We start from the raw sequence: 14,542 nt of genomic DNA on the forward strand, positions 1-14,542 counted from the left end.
CATTGAAAGAGGCAAATGCTCAAAAACCCCAACAATTTGCTAAATTGATTCCTATTTAATTTCATGTCAATTGCATTTATCTTCCATACCAGAGGTCAAATGATGAGTAAAAAGACTCTTTAAATCGCGTATTAAATTTAGTTAGCTTGCAAAACTAAAGGGAGAAGAAGAAGGTGTCAATTTTGATAGCAAATGCCATTGTTTTCATAGATGGTGAACAGAGACTATAATTGGCATTTTTACATTTCAAGCACTATGCGATACTAAAGATAAGAAAGTACATGGGGAAAATATCACTATAGTTTAATAATAAATTTATCATTACACTTCAGGCAGCACGAACAAATTTTGGTGTAAGGTAAAATTTATACTTAGAGCAAGGAAAAAAAAACAGTCAGTCAGTTATCAATCCTTGCCTCTAGAGAGCCCCAAAGCATTTAAAGATACCTTTAACTAAAAATTCAAGGACTTTAAAAGTTGCATATGTCCTTGATTTTTTTAAACAAAGAAAAATTCTCTCTGTTTACACTTTTCTTACCTTTTTTCTTCAAGTCTTCATCAGGCTCATACATCTCAATGATCTGCATTGCCCTTTTAGTATCATAAAATGGGAATAAAATTTCATTCAATCGAGGATCTCGTTGATGCTATGATGAGAAAATAACTCCATTTAGGCTGACATTCACCCTTGGGCCAGTACACATCACTAAAGTATGTAATTTCTAATATAAGATATATCTAGAATATCATGTTTACAGTTACAAAGAGAAGATTTCACTATTTTCCTGCCTTTCTTCCTAAAATAGACTTCAGAAACGTCCAAATTTGGTAGTAGTATTTTATTGGTTCCCCTCACTGAACTGATGAGGGAGAAAACAGAAGATACTTTCTTTCTTCAAAAGTTGACGGACAGAGAAAACGGTATGGCTTTGCCATACCACAGGCAAGACATTTGGCATAAGTGCTTATAAAAAGTGAGATCAAAAATCTTTAAAAAAAAAAAAAGGATAAACAAAAGCAAAAATTCAAAAAAACCCCAAATATATAACATACCCATTTAAATGCCAAACCAAAAACAACAATAACAAAAAACCCCTCCAAAACCCTAAAGTTAGACAGGAAGGATCATTTTATTTTCATTATGTCTTTCTACATGAATAAAAGATTTCTTGGGAACTGTAAACTTCATTCTCTTGAATCAATATTTATCAAAATGAATCCATTGTAATAGTTGAAAATTAATCAGCACAGGGATATTTACAAGCTCTAAACAATATGAAAATTTGTGTTTAAATATCAGTAGTTCAGAAATTCTATTTCACTATGAAATCTAACTTGGTTTGCCCCGAGGAAATTCTCTGGGCAGAAAGTACATAAATAATTTGGAGGTTGGTGATGTCATTCTTTTCAAATCAGCACCTATAGGCTCCTGGTGCTATGTTATATGAGGCACCAGGAGCAAAGCTATTTCTGCAGTTCTGTCATCCTAACTTTACAGCAGTGATGAAAAAAGTCCAACTTACTGACTCAGCTACAATCGTGTGTGTGTGTCTATCTGACTATCTTTCTGTACCTAGAGGTAGTGGGTCTATTAAACTTCCTTATTGTTTGTGGTAGATTAGAGGACCAAACACTGCATCCCTGGTCATCCATCAGATAAATAAATAAAGGAAACTTCAATGGAATAATGGCATATAAGCAGATGTGAGCAAAACTTGGTCAGTACGTAGGACACCGGCAACAACTCTTTACCCAAATATATGCACAGACTTTGAAAAGCACTATTGAAAAAGTATTGAAGAAACAATTGTTAAAAGTTCATATGGATCTCCCTTCCCCATTTGTTTTGAAATGATCATTTGAAGAGTGGGGCACACAGAATGAATGCCTTTGGCCAACAGAACACTTGATGTAATTTCCTAAAGCACTTGTGGCCTAGCCTGCTCTGATGCTCCCACCTCCCACCGAGTTAAGAGTGTTAACTCCTAAGGAATCAATATCTCTTTGTCAATTTATCCCAATGAAGCATGCTTCTGTTGGAATCTAAGAAATTACGGCTCACAAAAGCTCACATCCATGCGTGTGCTAGAGCAGAAACTGTTACATGAGCAACAGGCCTTGAGACCACAAAGAAAAGTCCTGGGGTATGCAGAGAGATGGTGCAGTGGGCCACGGAACACCAAGCAGGTGAAGGCATGCTACAAGACATCTTGTTTAGGGAATGAATGCTGTCATGCAACTCCAGAGCCCCTACCCAAGGGAATGACAAGCAGAGCTCTCTGGTGAGAAAGCATTGTTTTCAAAACAAACAAACAAACAGTACATTTTCTAGGCACTTTCCTTTTCAGTCTCCGTAAATAATACCATGGAAGAAGATGGATGTGGCAGGAAAAGGGCCTTTTGAGACCCCACGGCAGTTATGTTCATGGTTGGCCACTATACTAATAAGGTTTTCTTCCTTATTATAATTAAGTCTTTTAATTTAAAGGTATGCTTTTGGTAAGTGTTCTGGACTCATGGAGATCATGGGGCAAATCCATATGAATTTAAAAGTGAGAGAAAGAAGAGACTCAGCTAAAGAAGAAAGAGGCAAAGTTGGGAAAGGAAGAGAGGGAATCCAGGTATTCTTAGGTGCTTTTTATGTACAGAGGTATGTGGGTTCTAACCTGGTGCCCCCTGTAGTGTGGCCTGTGGATGGCAGCAGTGGCATCATCCTCACCTGGGAGCTTGTTAGAAATGCACATTCTTGGGCCCCACTCCAAATTTACCAAACCTGACTCTCTGGGGTAGAACCCATGAATCTGTATTTTTACAAGCTTCTCAGGTGATTCTGATGTGCTCAAATTTAAGAAGCACTACTCTAATATGTAAAGGTTTGCATTTCAATATATTTGCATATCTGTAAAAAAAAAAGTACCTAAGTTCTGCAAAGGATAGAAGAATGCTAAATGTTTGAGGTGTCCTCCCAATTAACCCCCATCAAAATTTATCAGAGGGCATGATATTCACTAGAAGAACATTCCCCTATCAGAAGCAATAGCCAGGAAAACTGAGTACATAAAATGGATGTATCATAATCCCCTATTCTACATTTGCAGCAAATAAGCATTAAGAGAAGACAATATGAAATTTCACTTGTCTTTACATCTGCTCCACCAGATACCTTAACCTTTTACTTTCCTGAAAATGCTCACGTTTCAAAAAGGAAGCACAGTGTAATCTGGATAACCCAAAGGCAAGGAAAAAATGGTAAAACTTGTATTGAGTCACAAAAATATAATTTTATATGAGAAAGCAAAGAGGAGAAAGATCATTTCCACATAATCTCAGAGTAGTAAGGTTGCAGAGGATTTCCACATGGACATAAGGACAGTGGGGCAAATGCTTCACACCTCTGAGGGAGAGACCATGGGTTTTCAGTTGGAATTTGGGGTAGCAATGTACCGAGGGCATCCACCCCGTGATGTCCAGGGCTTTGTAAAATACGATACTGAACAGCTTCCGAAAATAGTTCACAGAACTGTGCCCAAGTGACCAAGAAGATAATGAACACGCCTCCTTTATTATGTCCTTACTTTTATTGAGAAAAGACTTCAACTGGCTTCAATCCAAGCAGCACTGGGAGAGAGATGTTGATATAAATAATATTCAAAAGAGATATAAAAAGATAAGGGAATAATTGGTAACGTTTATAGCACCAAATACTTCCATCTCTCTCTTTGCTCATGCATTACAGAATAAAGATATTGTAAATGGAGGGCTTCCCTGGTGGCGCAGTGGTTGAGAATCTGCCTGCTAATGCAGGGGACACGGGTTCGAGCCCTGGTCTGGGAAGATCCCACATGCTGCGGAGCAACTAGGCCCGTGAGCCACAAATACTGAGCCTGCGTGTCTGGAGCCTGTGCTCCACAACAGGAGAGGCCACGATAGCGAGAGGCCCGTGCACCGCGATGAAGAGTCGCCCCCACTTGCCGCAACTAGAGAAAGACCTCACACAGAAACGAAGACCCAACACAGCCAAAAATAATAAATAAATAAATAAATATATAAAATTTAAAAAAAACCTTAAAAAAAAGAATAAAGATATTGTAAATGGAAAGCAATCTTGAGCCCTTTATTACATTCTTTCAACTGCAAAATAAAATAACAAATCAGGTTTAGCTCTAATGTGATCCTATGACATATGTGAGGCAGGCGGAAAGATTACCAGCAACAAGAAAATAAAGCTAATTCTTGATTGTTGCAGTTATCTAAAATCTCTGCCTCTCTTTCTTAATTTGATCTCTTTCTCCAGCTCTTCACGCATCTCTCAATTCTGCCCGCCCTCAGTTGCTGTCGTCTTTGTAAGAAGTCATATGGAGAATGAAGGCAAAACTAAAATCAATTTAGCTTCTCATTAGGAACAGGGAAAGAGAGGTGAAACTAACTGAAGCCAAGAAGCTTTAATTAGCCCTGATACGTAGAGAACTGAGTTGGTGGCAGTATCCAACCATGTGCCAGCTCATACTGACGGCCCCCACCAGCTCTCCTGGACTCCAGTTTGCTATTTCCATAATATAGGCAAAGAAAGTTTCCCTCAACCCACTGGATGGGACCAAGAGACATAGCTGTGGCAAATTTTAGATCCGAGTGGAGGATTTCCATGACTAAATTCATTATGGAGAATAATAGGTTTATGCTGCTCTCACATTCTTTCCATTCACACTAAGCATTCCGAGGAGGAATCCAGCACTTCACAAACTCTAATGTGCAGACAAATCACCTGGAGATAATGTTAAATGCAGATTCCAACTCAGCAGTTCTGGGTGGGACCTGAGATTCTGCATTTCTAACAAGCTCCCTGGTGATGCCGAGGCTGCTGGTCCCCAGATCACACTCTGGGGAGCAATGAACACGGACATACGAGAAGCAAATGAGGAGCAGATCTAAAGCTACTAGTGAAAAGCTAGTAAGTGGTGATGGCATGGGTAGAGAGCAGGTGGTACAAACCCCTACACGGCGACCAAGGCAGTAAATGATAGTCTCTCCTCACCTTCCAAATTCCTGGAGATACACATTAGTACACTGAACAGAAAATTTCATATAAGGAATAAAGGGATTTACAAGCTGGAAGGTGGTGGGTGGCAGCATGGCTTTTGCTAATATAAATGGCATTTTTTTCCTGTTACCTATTCTAATTGATGAATGCTAGTATATGTGTGTGTATTGATTTTTCTTTGTTGATCACTTATTTGGTTACCTTGTTGAACTCTCTATCTGTTCAAAGGGTTTTTCAGTTGATAGCTTTTGATATTCAGGTTACATAATCATCAACTGCAAATAATGAATAGGGCCTTGTCCTTTTGTGTTCCTGGGATTCATTTATTTTTTCTTGTCTAATTGTATGATCCAGGTCTTCTAATACAATGTTGAATTCCAGCTTTTTGAGACTATGTGGCTAAGGCATTTTGAAAATGTTTAGGTCTAAGCTTTTCAAGTCAGAGACCCTTACATTCCAATGCCTGCTCCCTTCCTGAGTGAACTCTGTCTCCTTTCATTATGGGTTTTGACGGTGCTCTGCCCAAGGGGTGCTTTCGACTTTGGAGCAATGAGAGGGACAATGGTAGGACTCAAAAGGGAGGGTGCAAGGCGGTGGCAGAACGTTCTCTAAGTTTGACAGCCTTCTTCAAGGAGACATTCAGATTTCTGTCTAGTTCTTCCAGCTGAGTTCACTAGGACAGAAAAGGAAGAGATTCAGGGCAGACACTTTGATTAAAAATAAAGGCTGTATACTTTCCTGGACTGTCTTGTAGTTTCTGTGACCTAAAGAAATCTAGAATCACACTGATTCCATGAGTCCCACCCCCCCCCCCAAATTAAAGGTGCCACCTTACTGTTAATGAGAAGCCAAACAGAAGGAAACATAAGTAAATGAACACTATTGCCCAGTGTAATAGTGATAGATAAAAGCTTACCAAAGAGTAAGTATTTTGCAAAAGAATTTGGATGTCAGAGCCAGAAAGTGTGGGTGATCATACCTTTTAAAAATTAAATTTTTTGTCCAAGACTCATAAGAACAAGAGTAGTTATCGGGTAGGTCTACAGAAACCACCCATAAAAGGAAAGGCGTGAGAAAAGCACCCATGAATGCAGCACCTATTCTGAGGACTTCAGAACTGTTTCCTCATTTGAACAGTAGAATGCATATTAAGTCTCTGTCATGTTTAATAGATGGCTGGGTACCAGCTTCATCCCAGAGCACCCAAGAGGCCTTTTTCTAGGCGAACTGATGAGGTGGTACATCTTCTCTCCACTAAAGCGTCTTCCCTCTTTAGTAGAAAGCAAGATTTTTGCTTGTCTCACCAAAACGTAAGGTGACCAATGACCCAAAGTACATGAAGAAGCTGAGGGAGATAACACAATACATTTTTTAAAAGAAGCAGAAGATGGGGAAAGGGTTAAGGAGGCAAAGCAAGGCAACTTAACTTCCAAGCAACGGTGGCGTAAGAATGTGGATAATATCTGGGTAAAGATTATGAACATAGTATTCGCATGACCAAAAACTAGTGGAGTGAAAAACTTGAAATGTTTTCAAGTAAAATAAATATTGCAATGTGCTGAAAGGATTATTTAAAAGTGGAGGCATCTGCCCTGCTATATGGGGGAACTTTTATCTCCTGCATCGGTGCTTCTAGGCTCTGTTTACCATAGCTTCTCAAGTGCAACCCTACAAATTGGGAGCTACTGAGCCCTGACAGGGAAGAAAAGAGAAGCCCTTTGGCAAAGATGTGATCTGTGTCTGCAAACTGGCAAATCACAGCCTACCTGTGGTTTTTTCTTGAGGCAATACCTCATATCTGGCATGATACTGCCTTTCCTAACATTTTCTCTTTATAAGGTATAATGGCTAACATCAATTGTTTTGAAACAAAAATATACTGTCCATTCCTCACTTAAAGTCTTCTTAGTATTAATGTGTTTGTTAGACAAAAAGTGAGTTTCCCTTTTTGGATTAACAAGAGCTTCAATGGGTTTCACTGAAGAGAAAACACTTTTTTGAACATGCAGAGGAAAAAAGAAGTTAATTTTAGTTGTAATAAAAACTGCAACCTTTACGTGTTCTGAAATATCTTTCTCTTGGGCTTAAGCAAATTTTGTCAATCAGTTTTGGTTGTTAAGTGAATCATGTTCTAAAATTAGCTCTGAGCTTGTTATAAAAATAAAAAGGAAAAATTTAACCTGCCATCTCATTGGCCTAATATGCACTATATTTTCACCCAGGAACTCCATGTTGTGCTTGTTGTCCAAATATTCTATTCGAACCTACATATTTTTCTTACATGCAATCCATTAAAAGACAAAAATAAAGCTTTTCTAGTCCATGCAAAGGTATGAGGAAAAGTTAGCAATGGAGAATCCAACTATAGTGTGGTAAACTCAATCCATTCTCTTTCTATTTCTTATAAGTAAATAGAAAAAAATAAGTACCTTAAATATCACCTTGCAAAAACATAGACACATTTAATTAAATGAATATATTATCAAATTCACACGCACACACAGAACCGGAGCTACACATCACAGCAAGAAACCAGCAAAAAAGCAGTGTGCAAAGCCAATGAGGAAGTGCATGGACACACGAAGGCAGCAGCTGATTTTTGCACCTGGTAAAGCCATCATGGAAAGATCAGCAGGTCAGAAGCAAAGCGAATGAAGGTGTAGGATGCAGGCATGCAATGAGGATGCTGGAGGAGGGCAAGCCACTGCACACAGACTGATGGAGTTAATGTATGAAAAAGCTTACTTCATTTAGAAAGCTCACTAATTGGTCTACCGTTAAATAATCAGTTTTGTCTCCATTGCTGAAAAGAAATTTATTAGAAAAAGTAAGTTTTGGTATATGATGCTACAGGAGGTACGATTTACATGTTGACATTTGTTGATGATAATTCTACACTTATTTTCTAACCCTGAAGTAGTGGTGAACTCTTAAAATGGCCAGAGACTGTTTGTAAGGGGGAAAAAAAAATAACCCAACAACAACAACAAAGGAAAAAAATCATTCCCACTAGCTTACAGAAAATGTCTGCAATCCCTCTTTTGCATTATCCACAGGCATTATTATAAAAACAACATGTAAGTCATCCATTTGAAATAATTGGAATGAATGGACTTTTCAACAACATAATAACATTCCAAATCGAATCTTGTTAGTTCACATAACGGGTTAATACCTAAAGGAGCAAGTTAACATTGTAGGTAGTTAGTAAAGCCAATGCAGGGAGGGGAGGGGGGGAAGTTCCAGGTGCTACAAGTAACTTACGTAAAAGTTTCTCAAAAAATCAGAGCAAACTTTTACACCAAATAAACTAAGGGGTGAAAATGTAACCCTGACTAGATATTCCTAGATACTATCAGCATACTATTTGAAAATATTAGGACAAAAATGTTTTTGAAATCTAAAAATACAAGGATAACATTGATGTGACACTTTCTCATAAATGGAACTTACATTTTTTTAAAAAGATCCTCTATATCTGTCCGAGGACAAATCTTTTGTGTCAGTTCATAGAACTTTTCATAAGTAAATGCTGCAGGTTCAATTTCATCATTCTGGAAAGAATAGAAGCGTGTCATAAATCAGGGCACATTTTTCTCTCGTTGCAGGATCTACAGAATCTACAGGTTCATGAAGCAAAGTGATGACACTTGGAATTCCAGGGCCTTCGTCTCTGATTCTTGCTGATAGAGGCCAGGAGGTCCAGCCATTGGCCAGGCCTCTAGAACGTGGCACATGAAAATGAGCATTTCTAGTTACCATTCATCCATGGTTTAGATGTTCCCACACCGGCCACAGCTGGGCTTGCTCTGGGAGACACTCCATAGAACAAATACAAAGAAACATTTTTTCCTTCTCTCCTTGAAGGAACAAAGCAAGTGCCTGCCTAAAAGATGATGACATCAAGCCCAATGTTTTCTTATGCTTATTTTGTGAATTTTCACAAGACCACATGAAGGGGATGCTATAAGAGTTTACTCTTCATACAGAACTTCATATTTCAAATCAGATTTGTTAAGGCAGCAACAGGCTTAAATCTTTCTTGCAGTTAACACGTTAATTGCAATTATTTTAAATCCAAAGGGCCACAAACACAAATGGTATGTTTGGGGAGAGGTGCTTCATAAAATATCGCACAGCCATCCTGAAGAACTGAATTTATGAGCCATTTTTCATGCTGACATTGTACATGGTCCAGGCAATGTTGATGGATTTCTGTAAAATAAGTTTTCCATAAGCTGTGTGAAAGAGCAGCCTGGCTATCATTTCCTTTTCTTAATAAAGTTGACAACAACATTTGGAAGTACACTATTTGAATACTAAAACGTTTAGGTTAAAATGCCCAGAAAACAAAAGGAAGGAAGGATAGAAGGAAAGAGAATAAAGGAAAAATTGACTGTACTATGTGTGACTGAATCTAATTCTGAATCTAACTGAATCAGTTTAATACAATCTTGTTTATTACATGAGAACATAAATACAAAGTGGTTTTAGAAACATTATTAGATTAATGAATACCTTTCCACTGGGAAGACCTAGCTCCTTGAGTGCTTGAAAGATCACCTTTTCTGTCTTCCCTGATGCAAAGGTTCTGGTAATACTAGGGCAGAAAAGAAAAAGAAATAAAGTTACTACTAATTCTGTTTTCTCTGATGCAAAGATCCCATTAAAACTAGGGATGGTGGGATAGGGGAGAAGAAAAAGGAAAATAAAATTACTTTTCATTTTTAGGTATTTTTCACTTCCGAAACTAGCTCCTGCAATGTCTCTCTGGTTACCAGAGCTGGCTGTGCCAGTGTGGTGACTTGATTCTAAGACAGGTGGTCTCTCTGGCTACTTGTGAATGTAAGATGCACCAGGGATACAGACCATTGGACAATAACAATAATAAATTCCGATCCTATCAAACTGCTTTCTTAGGAAAAAGGAATGTGGCAGATGGAACAGCATGTCTAGAATAAAACATCATGGTGACAATATCTTGACTTGGGGAAAGGAAGGAGGTCCCTTAGCACACAGCATGTGCCTGTGATTGCCCTTACCTGGTTTCATACTACAGCTGACATGCATTATCAGACATATATATATATATATATATATATATATATTTTTTTTTTTTTTGAGCTAAGCATCCTTTAGCTATTCTGACATGTCAGCTGCCTCAAGGATTGGGGACTTTATTATGAAAGTGACAGGTGTCAGGGAGAGGGGAGGCAGGGGAACAATTATTCAATGTTTCAGCAGAATCTTGGCATTCCCCTGAGACACAGTATTTTTGAATAATGGTGGTGCCTTTGAATCAGTACTGTGTTCATCAAGGCTAGTAAGATGGATAAAACCTTAAGGAGCATATTTCCTGATGATGATAAAAGTAGAGAGAGACTCCTGATAAATGAATTGGTGACACTCAGAACAAACACTATTGAGGAGAGGACTTGGACCCTGGAATCCATACTTGACTCTGAGCCATGTCTCGGCCACCCAAAGAGCCTTCATTCACTCCCCGAATGGAGGCCCAGGTGATTTATCACCATAATAACTTAAAGTCTAAATCAGAAGTCCAGCCTCTGCTGGAAGACAGAGCTTACTTTCATCTGTGAAGCTTGGCTTTGGACCGCCTTCCCTGTGAGTACAGGAGGATCTGTAACAGCACCTCCCATGCCCAACTTTGTCGTGCACTCCACCGTTCGCGTTAAGTGGAAGGCAAGTTCCCAATGTAAGCAGTGACCGCCGTTTAATCTTGATGAGTGGGAGAAAGCACCACTTCAAATGCAGAGTACAACTTCCCAGAAGAGATTGGGAAGAACTAGCTGTAGGTAAACGAATTGCTATGTGTTTATTCAAAGCTTTATTGTTTCATACATGGTCTAAGAATACTTCAAGAAGTACAGTTTTAAGAATGTTTGAGACAGTTGTATTCAAATACAGGGAGGCCTATGAATCCTCTTTAACAAATCTGCAGACATGGTACAGCATATACGTATGACATTAAGTAAACCAGTTTCTAGGGTCAAGGGTGCTATGCCCACATTTTCCCACTTCTCTAGAGTTCATGGAATTTTCATACATTGGACTGAGTTGAGAAGCACTTTATCTGCTCTTTATAATAGGGGAAAGTGGCTATTCAGTGTGTCTTTTTTTGAAATAGAGTATGTATGTGTTAATGTGAGAGCTGCAGGTTCCAGCAGGATTTGGGATGTCTGGCACCTGTAACCAGGAGGAAACGCTCTGCCTAGCAATCTCAGGGGAATCTCAGCTAACTCAAGCTTCTGTTAGGTTTCAACAGGCCTCATAAAGGAGATGGAAACTGATGAACACGGTCATGAATGTAGCAGGTGTAGTGCCTGAGCCTTTCTGGTGAAACAACCTGGTGTTGGGGAGGGGGTGGAGTGGGGAGGAAAGGGAGAGTTCATAGGAGTAGAATCTTGGCTGGGGCTTGGGGAAATGCCAAGAAATAGGAAGCAGAACAAGGACATCTTTTGGGAGTAGTCTGTCCAAGCATTTGTGGGAGATAGAGAAACTGAGAGAAGGAGAAAATAGGGTGCCCAGGGGTAGGAAGGAGGGAAATCCACATGGGAATATATCAGTGAGGGCAAAGTCAGAGCCCAGAGACATGACAGAAAATAATAAAGGCAAGAGGTGGGACTTCCCTGGCAGTCCAATCGTTAGGACTCCATGCTTCCACTGCAGGGGCCATGGCTTTGATCCCTGGTCAGGGCACTAAGATCCCACCTGCCGAGGGGCCAAAATAAATAAATAAATAAAGGCAAGAGGCGGTATGATGGTCAGAAGAGCTCGTTCTCAGGCCCATCTTTTCACGAGGGGGCTCGAGCTGGGCAACCTCAACACAGATTTGCTTCCCTCATTCTAAGAGAAAATAGGAGCAAGGAAGTGGAAGAGACCATTTCCCTGGAGGTGGGGAGGAGGGGGGACGGGGCTCCTTTATTGCCTTCTCTCCAGGCAGCTTTCAGAGTCATTCTTGGGCCTCAAAATGGATTCGGCTTAGGGGCAAGTGGGTTGTGGTGCAAAGCTGAATTCTCTGAGTTTCCAGTTGCATTGGAGGCCCAGCATTTAACCAGGGTCCTGAGAGAAATAAACACACTTATCACAAGCTGGGGGCATTTCAGACACCATCGAAGGCGTTTCATGGGCATGTAGAGTGTGTATAAGGGATTGCAATTTATTCAACCCTTTATACACAGCCCCAAAGAATACAGTTTAGTGCTTCGTAGCTACAGGTGCTCAGAGTTTCTCTTGAAGCAAAACACACTACCTACCTGAAAGGAAATGCTAGAAAAGCAAATACCCTTAAGTGGTACCCAGTCCATCTGATTAAATTCCCTGTTCCAGCAGACCTTACAGGCAACCAAGATAGCAATGACCCTAGAAACTCAGGGAGTCTCACTCTGCCCTCAAAGGGTCTACAATCTATCCAATGGTTTTAATACCATCTTCTGAAACAGTCAAGGAGTGTTCATGAAATGAAGCCCCCTGCAGAAACAGACCCTCGTCGTAGGCAGGCTGGGCTTTCAGGATGTGGATGGATTATGAGGGAGCTGGGCTGCTATGACCACCCCTGAGGTCTTAGCCCTCTTAATACATCTTCTCCCTTGGGACTCCTTCTACTCATAGCTGTTGGTTCCAACTCCGTGTTACAAGGAATGGGAAATGGCAAAAAAAAAAAAAAAAGAAAAGAAAAAAGAGTGATCAAAAGAGTAACCTTCAAAGCTTTGGTCTGAGTGGATAGGCAAACTAAGTGTGAGTTTGTAAGTTTGGAAGAAAGGCAGACTGCATAAGATGATGTACAAGGAAAGAAAAGAGAAGAGGGAGGTAAAGACTTTCTTCCCTTATCCTTCCTGCAGCTTCCTGGACATTAAATTTTGGTTACAGCTCACAAGGAGGGGCCACTCTCAAGCTGATCTAATGACCCTGAAGCCAGATCCCCTCTAATATTACACACACAATACACTAATAGTTTCCATTTTAAAAACTCCAGAATGATAGTGATGAAATGACATTTTAAAGTGTTTACTCTTCATATCCATTAAAACATTCAGAACAATTTCCATCTCGCCCTTGGCAGCTCATCCACACAAAGATTTATCCGCTTTTTGCTGGCTTGGTATCAATTTTCCATCAACTCTGACAAACGGCCCCCAGATCACAGATGTCTTGTGTCAAACACCTGTTAATGCTGTCAGGCACCAAAAAGTTCACGTCAGAGAAAGCTGAAGAAGAAGACAAAATATCTAGACTATTTCTACAAAAAACGGGGTAATAATTTTGTATGTGAACATGCTGTACAAAGATCTTTGGAATCAGCAAAGGCTTCCAAGCTTGTGTAACAATGGTTTGATCATAGGATGTGTACAGATGACACCAGAACTGCTCATTAGGAGTGCTTTGATTATGATCTATGTGTTTCTATTTTGTCCATTTCCTGAAACTTATCTTGGGAGAAAAATCAGGAGAGCAATTTATGTAAAAACTGATCCAACCTACATTTTTGGTCTTCACACTGCTATCTGTGCTAAGTCTGGACTTATTACTTCAATACTGATTTTTAAATTAAAATGCAATATATATTTGGTAATAGCTGTAGGATGCTGAGATACATTAAAATAATTGTCCTGCTATTCTCAACAGAGCAAAGGGTTTTAAATAAAATAAGGATCAGTATAAAGTGCCTTTGCCAACAACCATCAGTCAAGGGTGCTAGTGGGGCTTTTTTTAAACTTCTAAAGTAAATGCAAAATTGACTTGCTAGTAAGTTATTAAATAAAAAGCAGAGAATCCTACATATAGATTTGTAAAGACCACAACAGGTGCATGAGGTCAATAACCCTGGAAGCCCTCAATAAAAGGTTAAATAAAAAGAATACTGCCACAGTCTTCTTTATGATGTGTATGCTTTTCACTTGCCCATTGATACATCAGTTGTGTCACATGGATATCTTAGTCCATGAATGTTACAATACATGGAGTTAAGGAAAATGATGACCTCTAGGATAGTTCTGACAAACGTGAAAAGAATGACATTCAGGGAGTATGGAGATACTCTCAGAGGGATGCAGAATTGAAGCTTCAAGTCTAGGCAGAGACAGAGGGAAAGGGGAGGCAGAAATGGCTGAGTGTAATCTGTGGGTCTCGGCTCCAGTGCATTCCCTCAAATGCTGTGCAGCTGGTGACCTGTCGACCTCGTCTCTGAAAGATAGAGTGGTTCTAAGACATGACTCCACCCAGTAGTTCTGGGTTTTGTCTGTTATTTGTCGTTGGCTTCTTTGCTAAAGTGTCCAGGAAGAGGTCAACTTGAATGCAAGTCAGGAGAATTCTATAAGAGTGGGTCGGTATCTGGGGAACTCATGTTTAATTCAGGTTCCTGAATCCTAATATACCCCTGGCTTCATGTGGGCAGCAGATGCTCTGGGGCCCAGTTCAGTTTCTGGAATTTTCATGAAATGCTTACACAAACACCAACAAAAAAAAAATACTTGGGGAGCTGGG

General features: G+C 39.7%; 1 protein-coding gene across 14 annotated transcripts in view; it reads right to left on the reverse strand.

The window, feature by feature from the left end:
- Positions 1-14,542, reverse strand: part of PLCB4 (phospholipase C beta 4) — a 422,343-nt gene that overhangs the window by 86,782 nt on the left and 321,019 nt on the right. For 13 of the 14 annotated variants that reach the window (XR_012326219.1, XM_073792668.1, XM_073792669.1 and 10 more), the window contains 4 exons: positions 9,557-9,638; positions 8,492-8,592; positions 7,784-7,841; positions 539-647 (listed from right to left, as the gene is read on the reverse strand). Coding sequence is in view for 13 of the 14 variants with exons in the window: in XM_073792668.1 (XP_073648769.1) it covers positions 539-647; positions 7,784-7,841; positions 8,492-8,592; positions 9,557-9,638 (350 nt within the window). In the remaining variant the exon portion in view is untranslated. The remainder of the gene's footprint in view (positions 1-538; positions 648-7,783; positions 7,842-8,491; positions 8,593-9,556; positions 9,639-14,542) is intronic. The other variant, XM_073792675.1, reaches the window with a different exon arrangement.

The sequence above is a fragment of the Tursiops truncatus genome, chromosome 15 (assembly GCF_011762595.2).
Source record: "Tursiops truncatus isolate mTurTru1 chromosome 15, mTurTru1.mat.Y, whole genome shotgun sequence".
NCBI classification, from domain to species: Eukaryota; Metazoa; Chordata; class Mammalia; order Artiodactyla; family Delphinidae; genus Tursiops; species Tursiops truncatus.